This window comes from Lucilia cuprina, chromosome 4 (assembly GCF_022045245.1).
Source record: "Lucilia cuprina isolate Lc7/37 chromosome 4, ASM2204524v1, whole genome shotgun sequence".
NCBI lineage: Eukaryota > Metazoa > Arthropoda > Insecta > Diptera > Calliphoridae > Lucilia > Lucilia cuprina.
This window is the reverse complement of record NC_060952.1, coordinates 52,003,295-52,031,225: the sequence shown is the minus strand read 5'-3', so window position 1 is coordinate 52,031,225 and position 27,931 is coordinate 52,003,295. Positions and strand designations below refer to the sequence as shown.

The 27,931-nt window shown below is 28.6% G+C and overlaps 1 protein-coding gene across 3 annotated transcripts in view; it reads right to left on the bottom strand.

Moving 5' to 3' along the window:
* LOC111683110 overlaps positions 1 to 12,617 on the bottom strand; it is a 238,572-nt gene extending 225,955 nt beyond the window's left edge. The window contains exon 1 of one of the 3 annotated variants that reach the window (XM_046948340.1): positions 12,480 to 12,617. In XM_046948340.1, coding sequence (XP_046804296.1) covers positions 12,480 to 12,582 — 103 coding nt within the window. In that variant the 5' untranslated portion in view covers positions 12,583 to 12,617. Of the gene's footprint in view, positions 1 to 4,655; positions 4,856 to 12,479 lie in introns of those variants that run through there. The other 2 variants (XM_046948341.1, XM_046948339.1) reach the window with 2 other exon arrangements.
* Between the last annotated feature and the right edge of the window lie 15,314 nt (positions 12,618 to 27,931).

Here is a 27,931-nt window from a genome sequence, read left to right as displayed (position 1 = left end):
AAAAAATTTTATGAGGATCGGTCCATGAAATGACATTAATGGCTTAAAAATACGTAGCGATGAAATTCGACATAAATTTTATAAGAACCAAATTCTGCCCACAAAATTTTATGAGGATCGACCCATAATTGACCCTATCCCCCTATATAAGGTTCCATTTAGAAAATTACATTAATGCTTATAGATGAAATTCGACATAAGTAAGTTTCATTCGAGTCAAACGAGGTGATGGCGGGTATATAAGATTAGCGAATATAACACCTTTACTTGTTTAGAAATGGGTTGTGGTAGGTGACGTATATGGTAGTATATTAGAAGTGGTCTATATTGTAGTTTCATGGAGAAAAATTTTCGGGATTCAATGGAATTCAGTCCAATTCATATTTTATGTAGTAATTTTAGTTGTTATTGTAAAATGTTCATAATGGTCTGCCCGATCACCTGTTAATGCATTTTTTAGGCGCAATGAATGTCTCAAAACGCACACTTTTTCAAATTTGGTATAACGAAAATGTACCTACAAACTAATTTTCTGCTATAGAGGCCCCCTTTGAAACTAACTAAGTATCTTATACAATTTTACGAAAAAAATTAGGTTCCTATAAAACACGTTATGCCGAAATCCTCCGCAATAGATGTATCTTTTATATAATTAGTGTTTCAATGAATTTAAATTCATTTAAGCTCTACTTTATATACAAACAAGTAATATTTCTATATTCGGCCTAATAACTCCCTATTCGAATCTATAACTCTATGGAAAACATCACTCAAGTTATTTATTCAGTTATTTCGTCTAGCGTGTGACCGTCTGTCCTGCTTATAAAATTTGTTCCGCGCTTCTGATGCGCTTTCTCCTAAGCAACCCACAGGCAGCACAGAAGCAGCAATGATCTGAGAGCCATGTACTAAAATTTTATGAACAGTAGCTGACATGGGATTCCAAGGATACTTATTCATGTACAATATAGCAGTTTGTTCACAGAAATTTTGAAATTTGTCAACGTTAACTTTAAACTTACACGATATGGTTATTAGAATAATATGAAATTTTTTGAGAACATCCACGTCAAAGTCCAATATTGATGCAAACATATCGATATCGGAAAAGGCTCTTCTCGCCGTATTGCCGTCCCATTTCAACCCACATTCTACGTTGGATTTCGGTTTTACGAGCTTCCATAGTGGCTTTATCATTTGCGTCTCGGATTTGCCACTTGTTTATCCCGATTCTATAAGATATTTTTAAAACAAACTCGAAAAACCGTATCCATGTGTGTAGGGGGCTAACTCCGTAACATAGTGTTTCAGGTTTCGGTAAAAAATATTCTGAGTTTAGATCGTCAATCTTTAAAAACTGCATTGGTTTTGCCCCGCATATTGGGCACGACTGACAGGAATTTGTACCAGTTAAAATGTTTAGAACTTTGCCATCAATTAGTGTAATTTTGAGGTCATAGGTGATTTTTATGCATCTAAGTATCATCTAAAACAATACACATAAACGGTTTCAAGTTTTTAATTTCGGTATCTAAATTAGCTTTTTCATGCAAAATATGATATTTGGTTTCATTAGTAAATTCAATTTTAATCGGTCTACAAAATCTAATGGGTGCTGTTAACCCAAACTACTTTTTCCAAAATATCTGACATCTTTAATGGTATTAAAGTGGTAACGAATAACGACTGATAGGTGAAATTAGATCTCTCTGTTTCAAATCTTTGTTTATAAATACATTGCCCCGAAGAACCATCAAAACCATAGCTAGCAACAAAATTCACTTCGCTTATATATGGAAACTGTCTGAATATTTCTTGTTGTAATAATATTATGCGATTTGCTGTGTGGTCCAACAAATTATGTAATGGTACCTGAGCAACTGTTTCTGAAAGAAGTACACCACTCGGTCTACATTCGGACTTAGCAGAAAGCATTTCTTTATAACTGGGGTATATGTCAGCGTTGTGGGTTTTATTCTGAAGTCTGATGTTTATATATTGTTGTTTCGAGAACCTCTTGAACTGAATGTTAATGAATTTAATGTTTTTTTTTTAAGAAGAATGATACATCAGGCTCTTTTGCCTTCTTTGCAGAAACGGCGGCAGCATGAATTAGAAGTGGTGTGTTATTATTATTGTCTACTGAAAGATCAGCTGCTAGTTTTCGCTTTAATCGCAAGCTGCCTTCATTATAAGTTAAATGTGGACGTCCAGCAGTATTTGGTGGTATGGTAATATAGTCACTTTTCTCAATATTAATAACCATATTTGTCGAAACCCACTTATAATGGGCTTTTTGACACCGCTCTAATTTGTAATTGTACTTCGGTAAATATTTTTTTATATGTGAAAGAAAATTATATACATTTTGTTTTATTTGATTTTTTTCGTAATATTCAGACCTTTATTGATTTTTTGAAAAACCCACTCTATTAGTACATTATCTTTGCGCCCGTTTGTATTCCAAACCGAAAGCATTTCGGTACGGTTAATCAAAAATTGTGCTAAAATAAAATTACAATTGTGAGAGTTTGCTGAAAAATGCTGGCGAGATATGCATATACACCCAAAATACACACTTTGACGAACACTTCCACATTTAAACTTCCATGCAAGTTCGTGCCCAAAAACAACTTTTGGTCCACGAAACTTATAGGTTATGTTGACACTACAACACTACACAATGACAACATAAAGAATTACGACAAGGACACAACAAAAATAAAATTCAAAATATACAATTAAACTACCTACCTTAGGCTATATTTTCCATTTTTGAAATACCTTATAACTTTATTTTTTAAGGATTGCTCGTTATACAATTGTAATTCTGTTTTAACACTTATTTAATAACACGTGTTTAAAGTTTCAGCTTTGAAATCCTAGCAGATCGGTAGTGTTGATAACTTCTTTTTTAATATATTTTCTTGATTGCCTGGAGTGTTGCCATTAATATAATAAATTCACTTTTAAAAATTTATAATATTTTTTTTTTTAAATTTTCGCCATAAAAAAATCGATTTGAAACCATAGTGCGTTATACTGTAATACCACCGTCAAACTGTATTACCACCCTCAAACAAATATCAGCTGTATTACCAACATATCTCCGTTTATAGACCGATTTTGCTGATTTTTTAAATAGCGATCTTCTCGAAAGCATGTCTAACTGAATTATTGAAGATTCGGATCTCGCCGATATCTGGGGACCTCTAAAAATTGATTTCAACAGACAGACGGACATGGCTTAATCGACTCCGCTATATATTCAAATGTATTATATCCAAAATGCATTAAAATAAGGTGTTGAAAGTTAATACGTGGTAAGCGTAGCGCAAGAATTATCGCCCTTTTTTTTGTTGTTTTTTTTTAGATTATTGATGCATGTCCATAAATGTCCGGTTATTGCTAGGAGTTTTCATTAATTTGGTTTCGCAGTTACTCAAGTGTTCCTGAAAATATCGTGGTGTGCATACATATAGACATGTTATTTATGTTACTTTTTTATATTCAATAAAAAATATTACCATTTTTATTGGGAATGTTTTTTTCGCAATTTAGTAAACTCTTGAGTTAGAATAATTAATTTTTAGTCGATACTTAAAAAATAATAATTAAAAATTTAATCAAATTCATTAAGAAATCCCATAAAATATGGTTCCAAATATAACAATTTATAAATTAATTATTATAATACTGTTTTTGTCAAAGCAAAATCAAAACATTTTTTCTTAATATGAACAATTTCATAACTGAAATTCATTTTTATTTTTCTGTGTGCGGATACGATTACATATGTTTCGATTAAACACAACTAAACTCAAAGATATTTTTTTCCTTCTACAATTTGCTAATTATACGATAAAAATACTCGCTTCAGAATTTAATACGCAGCCTGATATACAATTAAATGATCAATATACATATATTTTAAATTATATTTATTTATGCTAAAAACTGACTATAAAAATTTTTTCTAAATCCATTAATTTTTTACACAAAATTTTTTCTGCCTTCGTCAAGGTCATCAAGGCTTGTACAAAACTTGTTTGTGCCGCTTTATATGAAATTATGAGCTCAAAGGCTCTATTCAGAGGGTTCTGCTGTATGGGGGCTATGTCAAATAATATGCCGATTTCAACCATTTTTAATAGGCATCAAAAAAGAGCGTGTATCAAACTTCATCCAATTGTCTTGAAAATTGCGACCTGTACCTTGCGCACAAGGTTTAAATGCACAGCAAGTTGAGGTAGTAATATAGCGGTCATTTTAGAAAAGAAAAATTGAGTTATCATTTGATTTGCAACTTATTTTAATTTATTTTTGTAATTTTAGTGTTACTATAAAAATAAATCAAAAAAATTTTTATCTCGAATTATTTTTACTTGTGTTATTTTCTTAAAATAACATGACGTTAACAATTATTTAACTATCAGAAGATTATTTCCAACTGGGTAATTATCTAGCAATTTAGATTTTTTTGTCTTTTGGAGGAACAAAATTTCCTGAATGGTGGATCTTCCGCAATATGATATGATTATAACTTTTTCTTTAATACATGCAATACGAAAGCAGGGGGATATATTTAAAATAACGTAACGCCAAGCGAAATTATTTAACGATTTTATGATTGAAATATTAGACATAATACATACCAGATTGTGTTACCGGCAATTCTGTTTTATTCTCTGATCCATAGTAAAGCAAGTTATCCAGTTTTGAGTATTTGGATGGAATAAAAAACTCAAAAATGTTTTGGTTTTTTCTCAACAGTGAATTGTTAAGCCACATGGATGTACTAATTACGAGTATGTAATGAGATTTGAATATGTGACTAGCTCTAGATACATTCTAATCAATAATAACAATAATAATAATTAGTAATGGACCAACATTACTAATTAACGGTAATTTCAATTTCACATTTACATCAAGAGTCACTAAAAGTTTACTAATTTTCTTAGTAAACGCGCACTTATTAAAAAATTTAATGTCATTCATTTTGATAAATGTTAAAAAAAATTATACAAATACAATAAATATTTAACTTTTTTATTTTGTTGGTTTGTAATGTACGTAGTATATTTGGATACATATAATGTTAAATATTACTACTATTATATTTTCCACTTGAATATGTTTGTTTAGTTAAATGCGATATTTTACTCGTACTTGAATTGTGTGAACGCGCTTAATCATTATGAAAGTCCGTAGAGAAATAAATAAGTGCTGGAGTAAGAGTCGCAAGTTAAATAAATATTCAGCTATTAGTAATTACAAACACATGTATTTCATTTTGTATATGTATCTTTAATGAGAGAATGAGCACATTTGCTGAGAACGTAATCTTAAGAGACAGGTGGTAAACAATAATCTTGAAGTGAAAACATGAGAATGACAGATAAAAATACAGTAACAATATAAAACGAAAGATGCCAGATATATTAAACGTTTCGCTTTCACTGTATTTGTATTCCCAAAAAGCACCAATACACTAAAAAAAATTCTATTATTTATACCCACAATCGAAAAATGTACATATTTAACCCATTTCCTAATTAGAAAACCTTGTGTTTCCATACGTCTGTTGGCTGAAAGCACTATAAAGTCCATACGGTAAGTGATAGATGGCTAAAACTTTATATATATATATATATATATATATATATATATATATATATATATATATATATATATAATATATATATATATATATAAATATATATATATATATATATATAATATATATATATATATATATATATATATATATATATATATATATATATATATATATATAATATATATTATATATATATATATATATATAATATATATATATATATTATATATATATATGTCATTCATTAATTTTTGACCGCAATTTATTACATATTCCGCTGAAATAGCAAACAGAAACGGAATTTATGCCGCAGTTCTATTCTACATACAAAAGTGCCATCACTGTTCTGCAAATGTCACATAACAACATTATAAAATTCTATTTTATACATGTTGAAACGTTACGACTACATTTCGGTAAGCATCGTCATTGCTTTTCCTTAATCAAAAACGATCAGATTTTCTTACGGTTACAGTACGTCGCCTTAACTGCCTTAACTGAACCTTTACTTATGTAATCGAATTGAGTAATTATGTTTTTATTTTTCAGATTTATACAATTCTTTTTAAAAAAAAATTATAAATAAACTAAAGACTTACCGTAAAACATCGTTTTTTTTATATAAATGAAAAATCAAAACAAAACTGAATAAAATTTACAAAATTGGATCGAAACTCTGGTCATTACATCTGCAGATATATTTTATTGGCAAGCAAAGCCAGATAAAAAATTTGGACAAACCTTGGACTGATATTCACCCAATACCATATATTTATGGAAAATTTTAGCCATTTACCACTTACCGTATGGACCTGATCGTGCTTTCAGCAAACAGACGTATGGAAATACATGGTTTTCATTAGGAATTAGGTAACATATGTACATTTTTCTATTGTGGGTATAAATAATTGGATTTTTTTTGCGTATTGGGGCTTTTTGGGGATACAAAATAATTATTTGGGGATGAGTATTGAACAAAATCTGGCAAAAGTGAAAAGTATAATATATCTGGCATCTTTCGTTTTATATTGTTACTGTATTTTTATCTGTCATTCTCATGTTTTCACTTCAAGATTATTATATTAGTGCTAATATCTACAATAATATATACTAGCCAACTTTGTCAGAAAATATCGATCCTAGTGGTACGAAAAGGGACTTAAGATCCTGATAATTCAATTAGAAATAAAAGAATGATACCAAAAATATATTTTGGAATGTTTAAAAACAGATCCATATAACAAAAATTATTATTTTTAGATTCCTCAAGAAATCTTTTAAATCCCAATATTAAATTTTGGTTTTATCTCTGAAAAAAGACAAAAAAAATGGCAAATATGGTCAAAAATCGTCTCTTTATTGATATTATATGAAAAGATGGTACAAATGCCCCAAATGGGCCAAAAATATATGCTTCGGTTGATATTAACCCCTTAAAACAGTTTTGAGCAAAAAGACCATTCGATTCTAATTTTTGTGTTTCGTAAAATATGGTCAAATATGAAATACAGAAAAAATTCGAATACTTTTGTGAAGTAATTTTATGGACTTTTTTTTTTTTTTAAAGTTAGATTTATTTAAATAAATGTAATTTAACCACATTTTAAGGAGTGTGATATTAAACCTTAGAACTCTCTAGACAATATATCAAATTTAATTATTAATTTTACACACAATAAATATTAAAAAATTATGTTTCTTTAAAATAAAACCTAAATTCAAATACTTATGCGAGACACTGTATATTTCATATTGCTTGCCTATAATATAAAAATATTTTCCTACATACATATATTATTCGAAGTGAACAATATTGAAGCCATGCAAGCAGTAATATACGAACATGAAATGTACGCAAGGAAAGGTAGAGCATCAGGGTTTGTTTTTGCTTCACTGTGTTTTGCTTTTTCTTATTTGCTTAACTACAACTACGAGAAAATGAAGCAGCAAAGGCAAACAGCTAACGCAGTCAGTCACAGCGATTAATTTCAAACGATCACTACTGCTTACAGCGTTTCAGCTCTTGTGGTTTTGCTGAACTTATTTGCTGCGCTCTTTTACTTTGTAAAGAACTGCTTAAAGGTTTTATAATGTATATAAAATAACTTTGTGTTTGCACCATTCTCTTTGACATGTTGTACATATGTACATACATATATGGGGGGTTCTGTTCTATGGAAATAATGGACCGATTTCAACCATTTTCAATAGGGTTCGTCCCTGGGACATTAGAAGATCATGTACTAAATTTCATTCAATTATCTTCAAATTGCGACCTGTAGTTTGATTAAAAGGTTTACATGGACGGACGGACAGAAGGACAGACGGACAGAAGGACAGACGGACGGACATAGCTAAATCGACTCTGAAAATGATTATAAGCCGATTGGTATACTTTAAGGTGCGTTACAAACATCAGCACAAATATAACATTTTTTGATGAAATTTTCAGAGATTGTCTCGGATTTTTGCTCCTATCTCCGTTATTTACCGACCGATTTTGCTGATTTTAAACAGGGGTCCTCTAAAAACTGATTTTAACAGACAGATGGACATGGTTTAATCGACTCCGCTATCTATAAGGATCCAGAATATATGTACTTTATAGGGTCGGAAAATTATATTATAGAATTTACAAAGGAATGACAAACTTATATATACCCTTCTCACGAAGGTGAAGGGTTTAAAAAAATTATATACATACTTAGAGGATGAGGATGCAAAAACTACAAAGAAGTTTTTACATGTAATGAAAAAATTCATTTAGATATTATAACGTAAATTTGTAATTCGTGTATATATATATTATTATATATATTATTATTATAAATATTTATATATATATATCACATACTATATATATATATATATATATATATATATATATATATATATTATATTTATAATAGATTAATTTTTGACATTTGAAATAGCAAACAGAAACGGATTTCTTTTGAAAATAATCGTATGGGGAAAAGCAAGCAGAAGGCAAGGCGATTGCAAACAATAATAGTAAATAAAATACAAAAATGTCTTAAGTAGATCCAGATATTCAAATCAGAATCAAAATAGATTAAAAATGTTGATATACAAGAATATCAACATTTACACTTTATTTTGTCCGACAAAAACGTGAATTTACTTTAATTTTGGATGTTATACAGAAAAATTTAAGGTAGAATAATTTTAATTTATTGTTCTTCTTTTTTTGTAGCATTGTATATCAACTAAATGATTTTGATAATTTTTTCCTTACTAAAGAATCATTTAACAGATACTTCGCTGAAAGAATATAGCATGAGCACTTTTGCAGTTTATTTTGTCCGACAGTGTACATACATATGAATGTAAAAATATATTCAATCATGTACATATGTATGTAGAAAATTGTTTTTCTTCAGGTTATATTTAAACATATTGTTTGTAACAGGATGATATGAAATAAATCACATATATATTGCCATATAAAGCAAACAACAGTAATAATAATTTTGTAAACCGATAGAAATGCATTCGTAGTGTCTATTAAATGATCAATGTATGTGTGAATATATGTATGTATGTATGTTTATTTATTTACACCTTTTTTGTTCTCCTAAAACAATCAACACGAATTTACAAATTTACGTTTAATATCTAAATGAATTTTTCATTACATGTAAAAACTTGTTTGTAGTTTTTGCATCCTCATCCTCTAAGTATGTATATAATTTTTTTATACCCTTCACCTTCGTGAGAAGGGTATATATAAGTTTGTCATTCCTTTGTAAATTCTATAATATAATTTTCCGACCCTATAAAGTACATATATTCTGGATTCTTATAGATAGCGGAGTCGATTAAACCATGTCCATCTGTCTGTTGAAATCAGTTTTTAGAGGACCCCTGTTTAAAATCAGCAAAATCGGTCGGTAAATAACGGAGATAGGAGCAAAAATCCGAGACAATCTCTGAAAATTTCATCAAAAAATGTCATATTTATACCCTACACCACTTTAGTGGGCAGGGTATATTGGGTTTGTGCTGATGTTTGTAACGCACCTTAAAGTATACCAATCGGCTTATAATCATTTTCAGAGTCGATTTAGCTATGTCCGTCCGTCTGTCCTTCTGTCCGTCCGTCCATGTAAACCTTTTAATCAAACTACAGGTCGCAATTTGAAAATAATTGAATGAAATTTAGTACATGATCTTCTAATGTCCAAGGGACGAACCCTATTGAAAATGGTTGAAATTGGTCCATTATTTCCATAGAACAGAACCCCCCATGTATGTATGTACATATGTACAACATGTCAAAGAGAATTTTGCAAACACAAAGTTATTTTATATACATTATAAAACCTTTAAGCAGTTCTTTACAAAGTAAAAGAGCGCAGAAAATAAGTTCAGCAAAAGCACAAGAGAAACCACAAGAGCTGAAACGCTGTAAGCAGTAGTGATCGTTTGAAATTAATCGCTGTGACTGACTGCGTTAGCATACAACATTTCACTGTACCACTACAGCTAATGAGTTTAATTTTGATTTTTTGACTTTGCTGTTTGCCTTTGCTGCTTCATTTTCTCGTAGTTGTAGTCAAGAATTATAAAAATATAGATTACGCATTGCGCAGGTTTTTTTGGTTTAAATCAACAGGTGTTCGATGTGCTACGTCACATCAGCAAATAAAGTGATTGACGTCTAAAAAAAAATTTAAAAAAATTTTAAAAACGTCAAAAAATTTTGTAAAAATTTAAAAAAATAAAATACTTTAAATATGAAATGCGCTGTGAAAAATTGCAAAAGCACCAACAACTCCAAGGCGTGCGAAATTAGTTTTTTTTATTTGTATTATGTATTTTATTTGTATTGAAATATTTTTTTATTTTCCAAAAATGTCACTTTGTTTATGTTTTGCTTTTATTTTTCTCAAGTTCTAGGCTGATATGACGTACATGCGCAGAACGAACATTTTTTTACATACTGAATGCGCAATCTATGTTTCTATAATTCTTGGTTGTAGTTAAGCAAATAAGAAAAAGCAAAACACAGTGAAGCAAAAACAAACCCTGATGCTCTACCTTTCAATATTGTTCACTTCGAATAATATATGTATGTAGGAAAATATTTTTATATTATAGGCAAGCAATATGAAATATACAGTGTCTCGCATAAGTATTCGAATTTAGGTTTTATTTTAAAGAAACATAATTTTTTAATATTTATTGTGTGTAAAATTAATAATTAAATTTGATATATTGTCTAGAGAGTTCTAAGGTTTAATATCATACTCCTTAAAATGTGGTTAAATTACATTTATTTAAATAAATCTAACTTTTTTAAAAAAAAGTCCATAAAATTACTTCACAAAAGTATTCGAATTTTTTCTGTATTTCATATTTGACCATATTTTACGAAACACAAAAATTAGAATCGAATGGTCTTTTTGCTCAAAACTGTTTTAAGGGGTTAATATCAACCGAAGCATATATTTTTGGCCCATTTGGGGCATTTGTACCATCTTTTCATATAATATCAATAAAGAGACGATTTTTGACCATATTTGCTATTTTTTTATCTTTTTTCAGAGATAAAACCAAAATTTAATATTGGGATTTAAAAGATTTCTTGAGGAATCTAAAAATAATAATTTTTGTTATATGGATCTGTTTTTAAACATTCCAAAATATATTTTTGGTATCATTCTTTTATTTCTAATTGAATTATCAGGATCTTAAGTCCCTTTTCGTACCACTAGGATCGATATTTTCTGACAAAGTTGGCTAGTATATATTATTGTAGATATTAGCACTAATATAATAATCTTGAAGTGAAAACATGAGAATGACAGATAAAAATACAGTAACAATATAAAACGAAAGATGCCAGATATATTATACTTTTCACTTTTGCCAGATTTTGTTCAATACTCATCCCCAAATAATTATTTTGTATCCCCAAAAAGCCCCAATACGCAAAAAAAATCCAATTATTTATACCCACAATAGAAAAATGTACATATGTTACCTAATTCCTAATGAAAACCATGTATTTCCATACGTCTGTTTGCTGAAAGCACGATCAGGTCCATACGGTAAGTGGTAAATGGCTAAAATTTTCCATAAATATATGGTATTGGGTGAATATCAGTCCAAGGTTTGTCCAAATTTTTTATCTGGCTTTGCTTGCCAATAAAATATATCTGCAGATGTAATGACCAGAGTTTCGATCCAATTTTGTAAATTTTATTCAGTTTTGTTTTGATTTTTCATTTATATAAAAAAAACGATGTTTTACGGTAAGTCTTTAGTTTATTTATAATTTTTTTTTAAAAAGAATTGTATAAATCTGAAAAATAAAAACATAATTACTCAATTCGATTACATAAGTAAAGGTTCAGTTAAGGCAGTTAAGGCGACGTACTGTAACCGTAAGAAAATCTGATCGTTTTTGATTAAGGAAAAGCAATGACGATGCTTACCGAAATGTAGTCGTAACGTTTCAACATGTATAAAATAGAATTTTATAACGTTGTTATGTGACATTTGCAGAACAGTGATGGCACTTTTGTATGTAGAATAGAACTGCGGCATAAATTCCATTTTTTCATACTTTATATACTAAACGTCTGAATGAGTATATTTGTTTTTAAATTCACAATACAGCATAGTATCAAAAAACACTCACACTATTGTGAAAAACTAAATAAACATGTGCGGGATGTGTAGGTTTGAACAAATATACTCTCAGTTCATGTTGAAATTGAAAAATTATAAAATGTGAAAAATGTATGCAAGATATAATCAAATTTTATTTAGAAAATAATTGTAAAAATTCAATTCATTAACTTATAATAATTATGGATATATTACTCACCTTGGTGGTCATTATCGTCTTGTAGGTGATTTTTCAGGTGATGTAGATGAGCATAAAAATGATGATGATGAAGTACACAAGCCAAATCAGTGCAATTTAACATATTGCAGCAAATAAATATCTAAAAAATCATGGGAATGTATAATAGTTTACTATGTACTATAATATTATATTCTTGATTTAATAAGTTGCATTTGAGAGATGCTAAAATTCGAAAATAATAACAAAAACTTAATTATTTTATTAATTGCTTTTATTTTTAAATTTGAGTGATTTCATAATTAAGTAAATCCACAAATTTGAGTTATTTCATTTCATTGGGGAATCCTTATATTTATGTGTTCATATCATACACCAGCACAAGTTATATTACTTCTATGTCGGCAGAGCTCAGGACATAATTATTTAAAATTTATTATGAATTTAAATTCAAACATTTCCTAGTGGTTTCTATTCCAAAAGGTATGTAGAATTAAGCATCATTCACAATGCTAGCAACAACTTGGTTTTTCTTTCCATCCCTTTCTTCTTTATAATTTTTCATATATTTTTCTTTCATTTTTTTAAACAAAAATTATAAATGAAAATTTATACATATTATATAAAAAACTATTAGAAAACAGGTATTTTAATTAAAACTGAAAAAAGAAAAGTTGTACATTTTGGTATTGAAAATTAAAAAAGTATTTTACATACTTTTTTCATGTGTCGTGTTTTGTCGTGTTTATAATATGTTTTGAGATAAAATATATGTTCAAAAAAATAATTAACTAATATTTTCATTCACTAGGATATAAAATTTCACAAAAAATAACGTCAAAAAAATACATTTTTTGAACAACTGTGTTTATTGTTGTGCTTCTACTAACACATTCTCACCAGTTAGGTCTTTGACAGGGGACTAAGGTCCTTGACAATCAGTTTCGCCTATATACTTCTAAATGTACATAACATTAGACTGGCATGTCTCCAACAGGGATTGAACATTACAAAACCGGATAATCTGCTGAGGACTACGAAAGAAGATTAGGCGGAAAACTTTAATCACTTGTTTATATCCTTTGCGTGATAGGTACCGGTATTTCCAGTTTGTATGCCCTCTATCGTAACAATTATTACTTTTTTGATTTTATAAGCTTTACGATGGTTTTCTGAAATTTTTTATCACCATTGCTAATTAAAATAGCAGATTCACCTAAACACTCTATAGATTTAAGCAATAAATAAAGTACAATGAGTAATCATGTCAATTTCATATATGTATATGTACATGATTTACACCATACTGTGTTAAAAATGTATCGAAGTCATTGGCCCCAAACTGGCTTCCATTGTCACTTACGACTGTTTCGGGGAAAAAAATCTAACATTCAATGAACTCGGTTATGTTTTTACTCGTAAATCTTCTTAAAGGGCGTAACCAATGATATAGAATTATGAGTAGGCCAATAATTCTTCTTTTGCTTCTGAGATAAGGGCCTAAAATATCCACTTACAATTTTTGGAATAGTCTTAATGAAGTTAACGTTTGTCAGGTGGTTGGTTTCAAGCTTGAAAGCAGCGTTGTTGCATGTGTCGAACCAAAAACCTTCAATTCCACTAGCAATGGGTATTAAATGAAAGAATGCTATGAAACATTGGAAAATAATAAATACTATGAAAATAAATGAAGGATTTGCTGTAATGTGAAGGTCATCAATATTTTGCAATGGATCAATAAGGGCAACTTTCCGAAATTCTTTTTTTATCTTTGTAATTACGCGCTCACATCTGAATCAATTCCAGTGTAATTCGTGAAAACCAAGAGAAAGAGTGGAGGAACAAATTAAACAACATAAACTGAAGAATCCACCCCCTATACTCAAAACATATTGTTGCCACCACTCCACATAAAATTCGGAATTGTTACAAAGTTCATCGAAGTGGCCATTGTAAATTGTACAAACGGCTAGATGATCCAAAACAAAAGAATATGTTGCGCTCTTTGTATGCAAAAATGGTATAATCGAACCATATAGGTTCAAAAGACAAAGACTCTCCCATGAATATATAATTCACAACCAACCCTAAAAAAAACATCATATCTAATAAAGATATAATTAGCCCAGATATCCTTATAATGCTTACCACGAACTTAAGTTCAATCAATTCTTTAGAGTTTAATTAATACCTTTCACAAATCAGAATATGGATTTTTCTATAAGTTGGTACAAAATCGAATTATGGTCAAATTCAAACAAAAAAATTCAAAAATTTCTATGAAATTAAAGATTACTAAATAAAAATAAAAAAAATCACTACACTCAAACTAAAAATTTGTAAAACTATTCTGCATTACAAACGTAACTACGTTTTTGTAAGTTGTTATTTTAGTGTCTTACCTTTTTTCAAAATATATGAATGGTTTTATGGACAGATAAATAAACTGATCCTGGCGGGTATGGTTTTGTTTGCAAATCCTTAAACTAACCCTTGCGGACGTGGTTTTATGTACAGATCCACCAATGACCCTTGTGGACATGGTTTTTTAACAGATCCATCAACTGTTTTATAAAATTGTTTTTTTTATGGGGAAAGGCCATCTAAAAACCGTAATTCTATACCAAATAAATAAAAGAAAATCACTAAACATTTTAACGAAAATTGTCACCTTCACAGAAGGAAGGGGCAATTATGGACTGATCCTAACAAAATTCTAACACCAGTTTAGTGTTTTACTTTCAAATATTTGTAGTTACCAGGATTTCTATGTATGTAAAGCCAGTAACTCAAAATATCTTTTAACTATTTTTCTTTCGTATCAAAAAATTTGCAACAAAATGACATCGATTTGTTGTTGCATATTCCGTCTATGTTTGCATATATAAATATTCATTATTAATCAAAAAACTTTACGAAATTTTTACACATCTCTCATCCTAGCCCCCATACAAAATATCCTTCAAAAAATATATATAACGTCCATAATTCACTTAAAAACATTACCACACTATAAAATTCAAAATTAATCTAATAATTAATAGGCAGGGCGTTTTTTGTGACCCTTTTTACTCATAGGTATTCATCCGTTATTAATATAACATTTTAAAGGAAACGGAAATTAAGCAAAAATAATAGTGGTATATATGATATATTTTCTAAATCTAGAAAAAATACTTTTTCTGTTAAGACCAAATGTATCGTTCTGGCACGCGTAGCAATTTTCACTCTTATGTTCGCCAGGATCAGACCATACAACTGGAATTCCAAACGGCATCGAATTACGCCCAAATTTCCAGCATTTATTTAATGCACTAACACATGTTAGGCACGTAAACTCCGGTGCATAATGTACATTTCTCATTTCTTCCGCGGAAGTAATTAAAAAATAGCTGTTATAAGCTTTAAGTCCATCATGAACTAAACGTTGCACAGTGGTATAGGACAAAAAGAGGGAAATAATTCGGTAACTTCTAAACGGTAAATCCGATTTTAATGAAATTTGGTATGCACAAAGAGAAGGTTTAGGTTTTGAATTTGGACCTTATAGGCCAACCAGGGGCCCGGCGGGGGGTTCTCAAATTAGGACACCTCGGCTATATTAAATTTTTAAAACGATCCTATTTCTTCATTTGAGTTCCGATTTTAGAAAATTTCGTATATAGAATCTCCTCATCGAGCAATATAAAAAAAAAATATTGTCGTAGCAGTAAATTATCTCTTATAGTTTAGGAGATATTCGCATTTGAAAATTAAAATTTTTAAATTTTTACCGTCCTTACTTTAGATTTTTGATAATAGTGGGTCCAAATATTCCCGATTTTCGCCATTTTTTTCTTTTATTCGCTTAACAACAAGTTTATATATCAAGCAGTGAAAGAATAATGTAAAAATCTTTTAATTTAAAAACTTAAAAAAGGCGATTTTTTGCCATTTTTTGGGAAAAAAGTATATTTTTCTTTTTAAGTTATCTAAAAAGTTTCTAAGAAGATGTATTTAGAATTTATACTTTTTGGAAAGCTGACTTTACATTAAATACGATAAATGAAATAAAACCTAAAAATTTTTCATACCGAGGGGACCAGGTCCATCCAAAAAAACCTATTTTTTATGGAAAATTCAATTTTAAGCAAAAATTCTCAAATCGCATAGTCGATATCAAATTATAGTGACCTGTTTTATATGACCCAATATGTTCTTAATCATTTTGTAACGGGTTTCGATAACCCCGCCCCTGGTATGGATATAATAGGCAAAAAACCAAAAAATCTCATTTTTTGGATTTTTTAAAAATTTTTTGGGAATTCCGGGATTTCTAATAAGAAAATTCGAAATTTTTATTTAATTTTGGATTTTGAGTAAAAAATCTACCTAACTGTAAAATTTCATTAAAAAATATTCATAAATAAATTAATTTTTATTGCAATTTGAAAAATTTGTATATTCGCAAAAATGAATAACAAACATTTTTTATCTTTTTTTAAAAAAGTATTCCGCGAATTTTTTAATTTTCAAAAATTATATACAGTTTTGAATAGATAAAATTACCTTTCCATTGCTATATAACAAGCCTACATAATGTTTTTTAAGTGACAAATTAATTAGGGAAAACTCAACATCTTTTAGAAAATTTACCTAGCACTATTATTTTCATCCCTAAGGTTAACTCTTAAATTTGTTACACATATTGATAAAAATAATAGTACTAGGTAAATTTTCTAAAAGATGTTGAGTTTTCCTTAATTAATTTGTCACTTAAAAAAACATTTTTTTATCGTTTATTTATTTTCATTTTTAATAATACATAAACTATATAAACATTAGTTAATAATAATATTTAGAAATATACAAAGTCCCATATTTGAGCTCTCGAGTATTATCGGTAATAATTATTCTATTTTTTTTAAATATTAATGTATTATTTCCTTTGAATTAAGAATATATTATGCTTATTGTAATGAAAAATTAAAAAAACATTACATTTTTATTGGAATTATATAACACGATATTAATTTAGCCACCAAAATTTTTTAGTATTTAATCTTTGTAATCTACAAAGTTTTTTATTGTCCACCATTGTGTTATATCTTGTATCATTTGAGTTTAAGTTGCAATAAACTGCTTTTATATTAGCCCTTCTAAAATTATGATAAAATATTGGGACACAATTTTCATTTTGAATCATATTTATTTTATCTAAGTATAAAAAGGCTTCAGGAGGTACAAAACCTTTTTCCAATATATCGATAATATATTCTTCATTCGTGTAGAATGGAACCATTATTAGATTGTTTTCTGTATTTGTTGTACATCTTGTTATGTGATTTCTTATTAAATATATAATAAAATTATCAATTCTCATAATATTTGAATAGTAATATAAGTTTTTATTAGAAATATATTTTATATAATTACTTTCAGATGATCTAAATTTATTCGTACAAGCCCTTAAACATTTTCTTTCAAACACTCTCAACTTTTCCATGTAGGATGGAGAAATATTGAACCAAATCGGGCAACCATATGTAATGATTGGTCTTATTAATGTTTGGTACATTATAATTTTTACTCTGGGTTTTATGAATTTCGAGTAAAATAATGGTTTATATAGAAAAAATGCTTTTTTAGCTTTAAATAATATTTCATTAATATGGTTGTTAAAATATAAGAATTTATCCAAATAGATAACTAAGTATTTAACTATTTCCTTGTTTGAAATTTGAATATTATTTAAATTTGATTTAATACCAAATTGTTTCCAATTTTTTCTTATATTGTAATTACATTTATTTACCGGAGGTCTAAATAGTATAGTCTCGCATTTTTGTGTATTAATTTTCATATTCCAGTCAATAGTAAACTTTTCCACTATATCATAGTTTTTTTTGGAGATTTTGATTGATTTTTTTCAATATTATTGTCAGCATGATATATTATTATATCATCTGCAAAGGATATATTATTTTCTATTTTGTTTAACAGTTTCAATATGAATAAATTAAAAAGAATTGGTGAATTTACCGTGCCCTGTTGTAGACCATTAATAACAGTAAATGTGTTTTTGCTTAGGTTATTCATATGTGAAACTTTAAACTTCTTATTGCTGATCATATTGTAGATTAATATGATTTGTGGCATAGGCAATTTAAACTCACTCAACTGAAAAATTAGACCTTCAATCCAAATGCTATCAAAGGCTTTCTCCATGTCTATGAGACAAGCTCCTGTACATAGTTTCTTATTCCAATTCCAGTTTATGGTTGATGTAAGTAAATTTATAGCATTTAAAGTTGAATGTTTATATTTGAAGCCAAATTGTTTCTCACTTACTAGATTAGAATCAGTACAAAAAGTATGAATATTATTGTTTATGCATATTTCAAATATTTTACTTATATTGGGAAGTAGACTAATTGCCCGAATTTTTTTTGGGTCGCTTGTATCTTTATCTTTTTTTGGCAACAAAACCACTTTAGCTTCTTTCCATTTAACTGGAAAATAGGAGTTATTTAGCATTTTATTAAAAAGGTTGCAATACTCAAAAATCATTTCATCAGGAATGTTTTTAATACAATATTTGGTATTTTATCAATACCAGAAGATAGTTTACCTTTTAAATTGTGGAAAATATACTGTATTTGATCTCTTGTAATAAAGTATTTTTCTGCTTGAGATTCATTTAAATTATCAGATGTCTTATTTGTACAAAAATTTGTTAATGTAGTTTGGTTATTTTTATAAGAATTTTTCAAATCTAAAAACTGGTTAAAATAATTATTGACTTGAACATGTAAGTTGTTGTTTAAGTCTTTTGTGCGTGTACATTTTCCAGAAATGTCTGAACAGTATCTAACATTTGTTCTTGATCACTAATTATAAAATTGTCTAAATTGTCCTTTTCCAGGTTGTTGGGTGATATTCCTACTCTATTTAAAAGGTATTCTGAATGTTGTGGTATTTTTATATTTTGAAGATTTAATGGTTTTATTTTCTTAAAATTCGTCTGTATGTTTTTAAACATGTTTATTGAATCCTTAGGATCTAGATTTGTTAATTTATCTTGAATATGTTTATTAATTATTACCTGAAAATTTTCATTAATGAGTTTTCTTATTAATTTTAACTTGACTTTCAATAGATTTAGAATAGATTGTGGAAGAGTGTGTTCTAATCTGTTGTGTTTTTTAATACTATTTAATATTTTACTTTTTTCTGTGTGAAGTTTTTTTTATAGTTGAATTAGCTTTTTCTGAAAGAAAGTCAGAATTTTTAAATTTTGGTGTGATTTTATCTATAGTTGAAGTAATTATATAATCAAGTCTATAAACGTGTGTGTCAATTTCAAAATTTGAGAGATTTCTATCATTTGGAATTTTGTAACCTAATTTACTTTTTATCCTGTTCTGAAATTTTTTTCCAGTTAGTGTTTTTATAGTTGTATTTGGATATATGGGGCTCAGATATGAATGTAAATTCTTCGTATTTATTCATAGAGACGATAATTTTAATGGCATTATGATCACTATCAAAGTCTAATGTCTCCAGACAATTTACTGTGTTGTTTTCTCTATCAATGTGTAATCTGCAATACAAATATCTGGATATGATCCTGTCCTAGGAAAGGATGGGAAATTTGAAGCATAAAAATTACACCTGAAATTTATTACATTATCCGAAACCCACTCTTTCAGTTTAATTCTTTTCGGATTGTTTGTTGGATTACCCAACTCTGTATGTTTGCAATTGAGATCTCCTGCTAATATATACAAATTGTTAATATTTTGTAGATTAAGTGATTCATTAGTGATATAACATATATATATTTATTATCAATCATTGGTATACGTATTATGCAAGTTTCCAGAAATTTAAATGAATTGGAAATATTATTAGTTAAATTATAAAATTATCCTTTATTAATATAGCAGTTCCACCTCCTTGTTTTGCATTTATCCTATCTTTCCTTACCATCACATAGTTGTTAAAATGTAGTGTATGTCTAGAATTAAGTTTCGTTTCATTCAAGAGAACAATATCGGGATTGTATTTATTAAGAAACTGTTGAAGGTTATATCTTCTGCTTATTGATATTAAAGAATTAACATTAATATGTATAATTTTTAGTTTTTTTGATATTGTGGTTATTTGCCGATTATCCATATTTATACTCCTACCATTGAAAAAATTGTATCTATACGAGATGTTTGCAAGTGTAATTGTTTCTGCAGGTTTGCTATTTGCATATTTAAATTGATCATCATATTTTTTAATTCTATTAAAAAGTTGTTATTACAATTTTCATTTAGAGTATTTGTATTTGAATTTATGTTATTATTATTTCCTTTTACAGTGATAGCAAAGCTTATATTTGGGTTAGTAAATGATTAACATTGCTTGTTTTATTTTCTAATAATTCTTTTTTTTTAATCTCAACTTTAGTTGAAGTTGCTTATAGACTTCGCATCCTCTGTATGATGCAGGATGTCCATATTTATTACATTTCATGATTTGAATCACATTTCACACACTTTGTTTGAAGATAACAGTTTGCTGCGCTGTGGAAGAATCCTTGACAGTTGCGGCACTGGGTTATTTCTGGGCGTCTTACTTGTTCCCATTTTACACAACGATGTAAGAGAGCTTTAATATTTTTAAGTTGATTTACGTTACTATCTGGTGATATTTGAACAAGAAAAATTGGTAACTTATATTTTTTTTCAACAGATTTTTTTGTTGAGAATTGGCTAACTTTAATAAATTTCAATTCATCGGTTTGAAACTGACAAAGTTCTTTTAAAATGTCTTCTGAAGATATATTGGCATCAAGACCTTTAAGTATATATGTTTTAGTTTTCAGACCTTTAGGTGTAAATGTAAAAAAATTGGTTTTAGTTTTTTCTAAGTAAGCTTTAACTCTCATAAAATCTTTTAAATTGTTCATAAATAAAGATTTTTTATTTCTGAATTCTTTTATTTAAAATTCATTAATTTTTAAAGCATTTTTAATAAATTCAATAAGTTGCTTGGTTTCTATGTCAATAATGTTGATGGGTGGAATTTTTTTGATATTAGATTTAGCTGTGTTAACCACTGTGACATTATCTTTTGTTGTTGAGATGTTTTTATTATTTTGAACTTCACTCATTGCTGCAACAGACGAATCCAATTTTTGAGATTTTTCGTTAGTTTCTCTTACATGTTTTTCAAATTCTTTTAACAGATTTTGATCACACTGAGTATCATTTTCAATATCAAGTAGTGCATAGTAATTGTTTTTGTAATGTTTACTTGTGGATAAATTCATTTCACTATTCGTTCTCTTTCTTTTGATTTCTTTATTAACATTATGATTGTTAATATTATTTCTGAGTTTTGAGCATTTTGCTCACTCATTTAATGAATTGTTATTGTACTTTTGCTGTCTTTTTAATTTTAAATTCTGTATTGACAAATAACTGTATCAAATTCTTTACTTTAAGAAAATGTAAATAAACAACAAAATTATGATTGATCTTAGTATAACACCAGTTTAAGTTTTTGATCCGCGTAATAAGTGTATCACTCATCACGGTTAAGATCGAACTCCCACTTAAAAAACATTATGTAGGCATGTTATATATCAATGGAAAGGTAATTTTGTCTATCAAAACTGAGCATAATTTTTTAATATTTTTTAATGAAATTTTACTGTTAGGTAAATTTTTTTACTCAAAATCCAAAATTAAATAATATTTTCGAATTTTCTTATTAGAAATCCCGGAATTCCCAAAAAAGTTTTAAAAAATCCCAAAAATGAGATTTTTTGATTTTTTGTCTATTATATCCATACCAGGGCGGGCTTATCGAAACCCGTTACAAAATGATTAATAACATATTGGGTCATATAATTTGATATCGACTATGCGATTTGAGAATTTTTGCCCAAAATTGAATTATCCATAAAAAATAGGGTTTTTTGGATGAACCTGGTCCCCTCGGTATAAAAAAAATTTTAGGTTTTGTTTTATTTATCGTATTAAATGTGAAGTCAGCTTTCCAAAAAGTATAAATTCTATATACATCTTCTTAGAAACTTTTTAGATAACTTAAAAGGAAAAAGATTATTTTTTCCCAAAAAAAAAAAAAAATTGGCAAAAATCGTCTTTTTTTAATTTTTTAAATTAAAATGCCTATAACTTTAGACTCAATCAAGATTTTTACATTATTCTTTCACTGCTTGATAAAAAATCGGGAATATTTGGACCCGCTATTATCAAAAATCTAAAGTATGGACGGTAAAAATTTTAATTTTCAAATGCGAATATCTCCTAAACTATAAGAGATAATTTGAGGACCCCCCGCCGGGCTCCTGGTTGGCCTATAAAGTCCAAATTCAAAACCAAAACTCGACAACACCTCCTCTTTGTGCATACCAAATTTCATTAAAATCGGATTAACCGTTAGAAGTTACCGCATTATTTCCCTCTTTTTTTTTGTCCTATACCACTGTGCGTCGTAGATGTTCCATCGGTTTATACTTTCCGCATACAAAACAAAATTTGTTAATGAGTTCTTTATATATCTTACGATCCTTGTCGTTCATTTTTTAATGTGTTCAAATATAAATCAATTGATATTTTTGCAAATTTACTTTTTTAATTGTCACCAGATATAGACAACTGCGAAACCACTTTTTCAAAATTTTTCTTTTTCCTGGCCAATTCCGTTTTAAAGAAAACACTATATTAAAACCAAATATTCTAAATTTATAAATGGTAATGCAAAAATTCATTTATAACATAAAATCTTCAGATCTATGTAAGCAAACAAAACAATATAACCAACAAATCATATTTATGATTTATTATATGCAAAAAGGCATAATAAAACAAGTAGGAAAATATAGTCGGGCATGGCCGACCATATAATACCCTACACCATGAGTATATTTTTAAAATTTTTACCTTTTATAAAATTTTTATTTTTTGTAAAGAAACTTTTATGTTGAATATTACCATAATTCCAAAATATTTAAGCCATTTATTGATAAAAAACTAAAATTTCTAAATGAGGCTTTATATAGGTCAAATATGGGCCGATCCTCGGTAAATTTGGGAAAAGGATAGATTTCTAAATATTAGTTAGTTTTGTTGAGTTTTATTGCGATACAAATGGTTACAAGTCAATTTTAGACGTTTAAGTCATTTTTGAAGGGGGTTTTGTATGGGGGCTAGGGTCAAATATAGGCCGATCCTTACGAAAATCTGCAGTGTCATTTATACTTATATAAAACTTATTTGACATAATTATGACATAAAAAGTTCAAATCGGGAGGTACGGTTGTATGGGGGCTGGGAGAAATAATGGACCGATTGCAACCATTTTCAATAGGCGTCGTCCCTGTGCCAAAAAATATGCTTGGTCCAAATTTCATCAAATTATCTTGAAAATTGCGGCCTGTACCTTGCGCACAAGGTTTACAAGGACTTATCGTTTACCAGAAATTCATAAGGAAGAGGTAGAAAAACAAATTAAAGAAATGCTACAATCAGGCATAATTTCGAAATCAAATAGTCGTCACAATGCTCCTCTTTGGGTTGCTCCCAAAAAGATAGACAATTCCGGTCAACAAAAATGGAGGGTAGTAGTTGACTACAGGAAACTAAATGAAGTGACAATTGACGACAAATTTCGATGCCTAATATGGAGGACCTCTTTGCAAAATTAGGAAATTCACAATATTTCAGTACAATAGATTATGAATTTACTAGAATGCCATTTGGCTTAAAAAACGCCCCAGCTTCGTTTCAGCGTATGATGAACGAAGTGCTCCAAGATTATATTAACAATTGTTCAATTCACAATCGATGTTGTAGCGTTGTATGTAGGGTTGCCAGATTCCGATTCGCAGAAAGTTGAACATTGGGCTTTAAAAAGCTGGACAAAACAAAAAATGCTGGACATAAAAAAATACTGAGAAAATGCTAATTTTGGTTTTGAGTAAATAGTTTCACAGTGATACGTCAAAAAAATGCAGGGGTTCTCTTATACCAATTCCGTTTTGTTATAGTCCACAGAGTATGAATATATTTTTAATTTTCCTTACTTAGAGCAAAAGATGTGAAAAAGCTCCATTTTTGAAGTTTTAAATTTTAAAATCATAAGTACGTAAGCTGTACGTAAAGAAATTGACTATCGCTCGCAATAATAGGCCTTTTCGCGTACTTTCCTGTAAGAAATATACAGTAACTTCATGATAGAGAGTAATTTTTAATTTACTCTCAATCAAAAAAATATCCAAAAAAATACGCGAAATCCAATTTTTTGTTTATAAGTAAACAAAGATTGGTAATGCCCTTTTGCTGAAATCTCAATCGCTAACAAAACACTAAAAAACAAATAATTGAAACTTTGATTTTTCCTATAAATAAATGGATATTTAAAGTTAACAAAACATGTAGTATCATTAAAAATATATTATTGTTTTAAAACTTCATGATACAAACATATTATTAAAATAAAAATTTACACAAAATCGCTAAGAGAAAGACAAACTAAATTGTTTTAAAAACGCTAGATTGACAATAATTGTTATGATTTTTCATGACAAATAAACTCTTTTAAAAACTAATTTATGATAAAGAAATTTAAAATAAATATAATTACAAATAATTTTTTAATATTCGTGTGTTATTAATTTATATATTTCTTTAAAAAAATTTAAAAATTACCAAACTTTTGATTTCTTTGGTTTGTTTACATATTCATAAATCAAACATATGTTGTAAACATAAGTTGGATATTTTTTACTGGGGAAAAAATATTCAGTAAAATCAAAAAATTCCCTATCAACGAACTTTAATTTTTACCGCTCTCTTACTCTCTCGTTGCAATTTTTCGAAAGTACGCGAACGAAATCCAATAACAATTGTTGCAAATTGTTACAAATTATCGAGTATGCGAACAGACCTAATATTTATTACGACATTCAGCTGTTCAAGTGTTGAGACATGATGATAGAAGAGGGAAATCATAACATAGTTGTATAACAAATGTACAATCAGAGTTGGCTAACATGATTTGACAAAGATTACATAAAAACAAGTTCCGATACATTTAACCAATTTATGAATGAAAAACTCATTTTCTGAAAGACGCTTTATATGGGGGCTAGGGGTAAATATGGACCAAGCCCCATAAAATTTTGGGAATATATTTATATTTACATAATATATTATTGTGCTGAATTTCATCGCGATATTTATGTTTATAAGTTAATTTGGGACATTCAAGTAATTTTCTGAAGAGGACTTTGTATGGGAGCTTGGGTCAAATGGGGCCCGATCATTATGAAATTTGGCATAATGACTTGGCATAAAGACTTCTATAAAACTTAGTTGTGCGTATTTTATCAATATATCTGCATATTTAACATAATTATGAGCTCAGAAGCTCTTTTCGGGGGGTTCTGTTCTATGGGGGCTAGGTGAAATAATGGACCGATTTTAACCATTTTCAATAGGCTTCATCCTTGGGTCAAATAAAACCAAATTTCATCCAATTATCTTGAAAATTGCGACCTGTACCTTGTCCACAAGGTTTACATGGACAGCCAGACGGACATAGCTTAATTAATCAGAAAATGATTCTAAGCCGATTGGTATACTTTAAGGTGGGTCTAGGATGCATATTTTTGTATGTTACAAACATCAGCACAAATCCAATATACCCTCCCCACTAAAGTGATGTAGGGTATAATTATTGCAGTGTACTAAAAATATTTTATTTAGCTGTACAAATTAAATTTTAGCTTGAAACTGGACAAGCATCAAAAAAGGTGGACAATCCAGCCAGGCTGGCAACCCTAGGGCTAGGTGAAATAATTGACCGTTTTCAACAATTTTTCATAGGCTTCGTCCCTGTGCCAAAAAAACATGTTTGGTCCAAATTTCATCAAATTATCTTGAAAATTGCGGCCTGTTCCTTTCGCACAGCCGGACAGACGGACGGACATGTCTTAATCGACTCAAAAAAACAAACAAACATCAGCACAAACGTATAATAACCTCCCCACTATAGTGGTGTATGGCAGGGGTCTGCAAACTTTTAAATCGGAAAAGCCAAAATTTACAGTTTACAAAACATGGGTTTTAATAGAGCCACAAAATGTTCATTTATTGAAACATTCCAGGAAAAATTGTATTAGTTCTACAACTACTTCTAGAACACATGATTTTAGCCTGAACTCGTTCTACTTTGGCGTTGAGACCAATGGAAGTGTTATGGAGTCGACACTCGTTCTTTAGAACGCTTCTGGAACTAGTTCTTTAATCAATGATTTTTGTTTGAATTTGTCAACCTAGGAACTAGTTCCAGGGAAGCTATAGAGAATATATAAACAAATATTTCATTTTTAGCGTTTTTGTTTCAAATTATTAAGATTAGGAGCAATTTTTAGAAACTGTTGAGGAATTTTTACTATTGAACTAATGTTATTTACAAAACTTACATTCATATAAATTTCTTACGTAAAATTTAATGTAATTCTTCCGCACCTCTAATCTTTCAAATATTTTTTATAAGAATATATGTTACAAGCAGCTAATTTTCCCTTCTATCGGTGCCATTAAATTAGGGATCTCTTTAATATATTGTAGTTCAGTTGAATACAAAAATATACATTTGACGCGTTTTCTATTTCGATAAAAACAAGTTTATAAATTTAATTTTTTTGACATTTTTTTTTCAATTGATTCCAAGAAGTTGTTTCGGAATTAGTATGCGTTCCATTGAACTAGTGCAGTAGTAATGTATAACTAGTTTCAAAGAACTAGTTCCTTGAAAACTATTTAGAAGTATTTAAGAACCACAACAGTATTCTAAAGAACGAGTTCCAGAAGTAATGGCGACACTACTAGTTCCAAGCTGTTGTTTAAGAGTCTGAAGTGGTTCTGTTTTCACTCGTTCTAGAACTACTAGTTTTTAGAACAAGTTCTAAAATTTTTCCTGTGATACAAATACAAATTGACTTCAAAAACTATTTTTTTTTAATTATATAAATTTTTTACTACAAATACTTTTTGAATTTTCATGTTTTTTTTAATATTTGTTATAAAAAGATAAACATTTATTAGAATTGGGCAACTGTGATATCACAGGCAGTGATAAAAGGCATTTGCCATAAAACAGTATAAGTGTCATAGTGGCAGCAATTGAGAAAAAATTTTGCAGAATTTTTTATGCAAACAGAAATTATACTGTGAAGTATTGCGGATATCGAACCATAATTAATCAACCCCAATATAAGGAATCTTTCAGAAAATTACTCTAGCTATCATAATTGACATAACAGTAGCAGTATAGCGACGAAATTCGACTTAAACAAGTTGTATAATAACAAAAATCTATCTTTCAAATTTGACAGGATTAATAATAGCAGTATTATAACAAAATACAACACAAACATGATTGATCCTACCACTCATATTAGATCC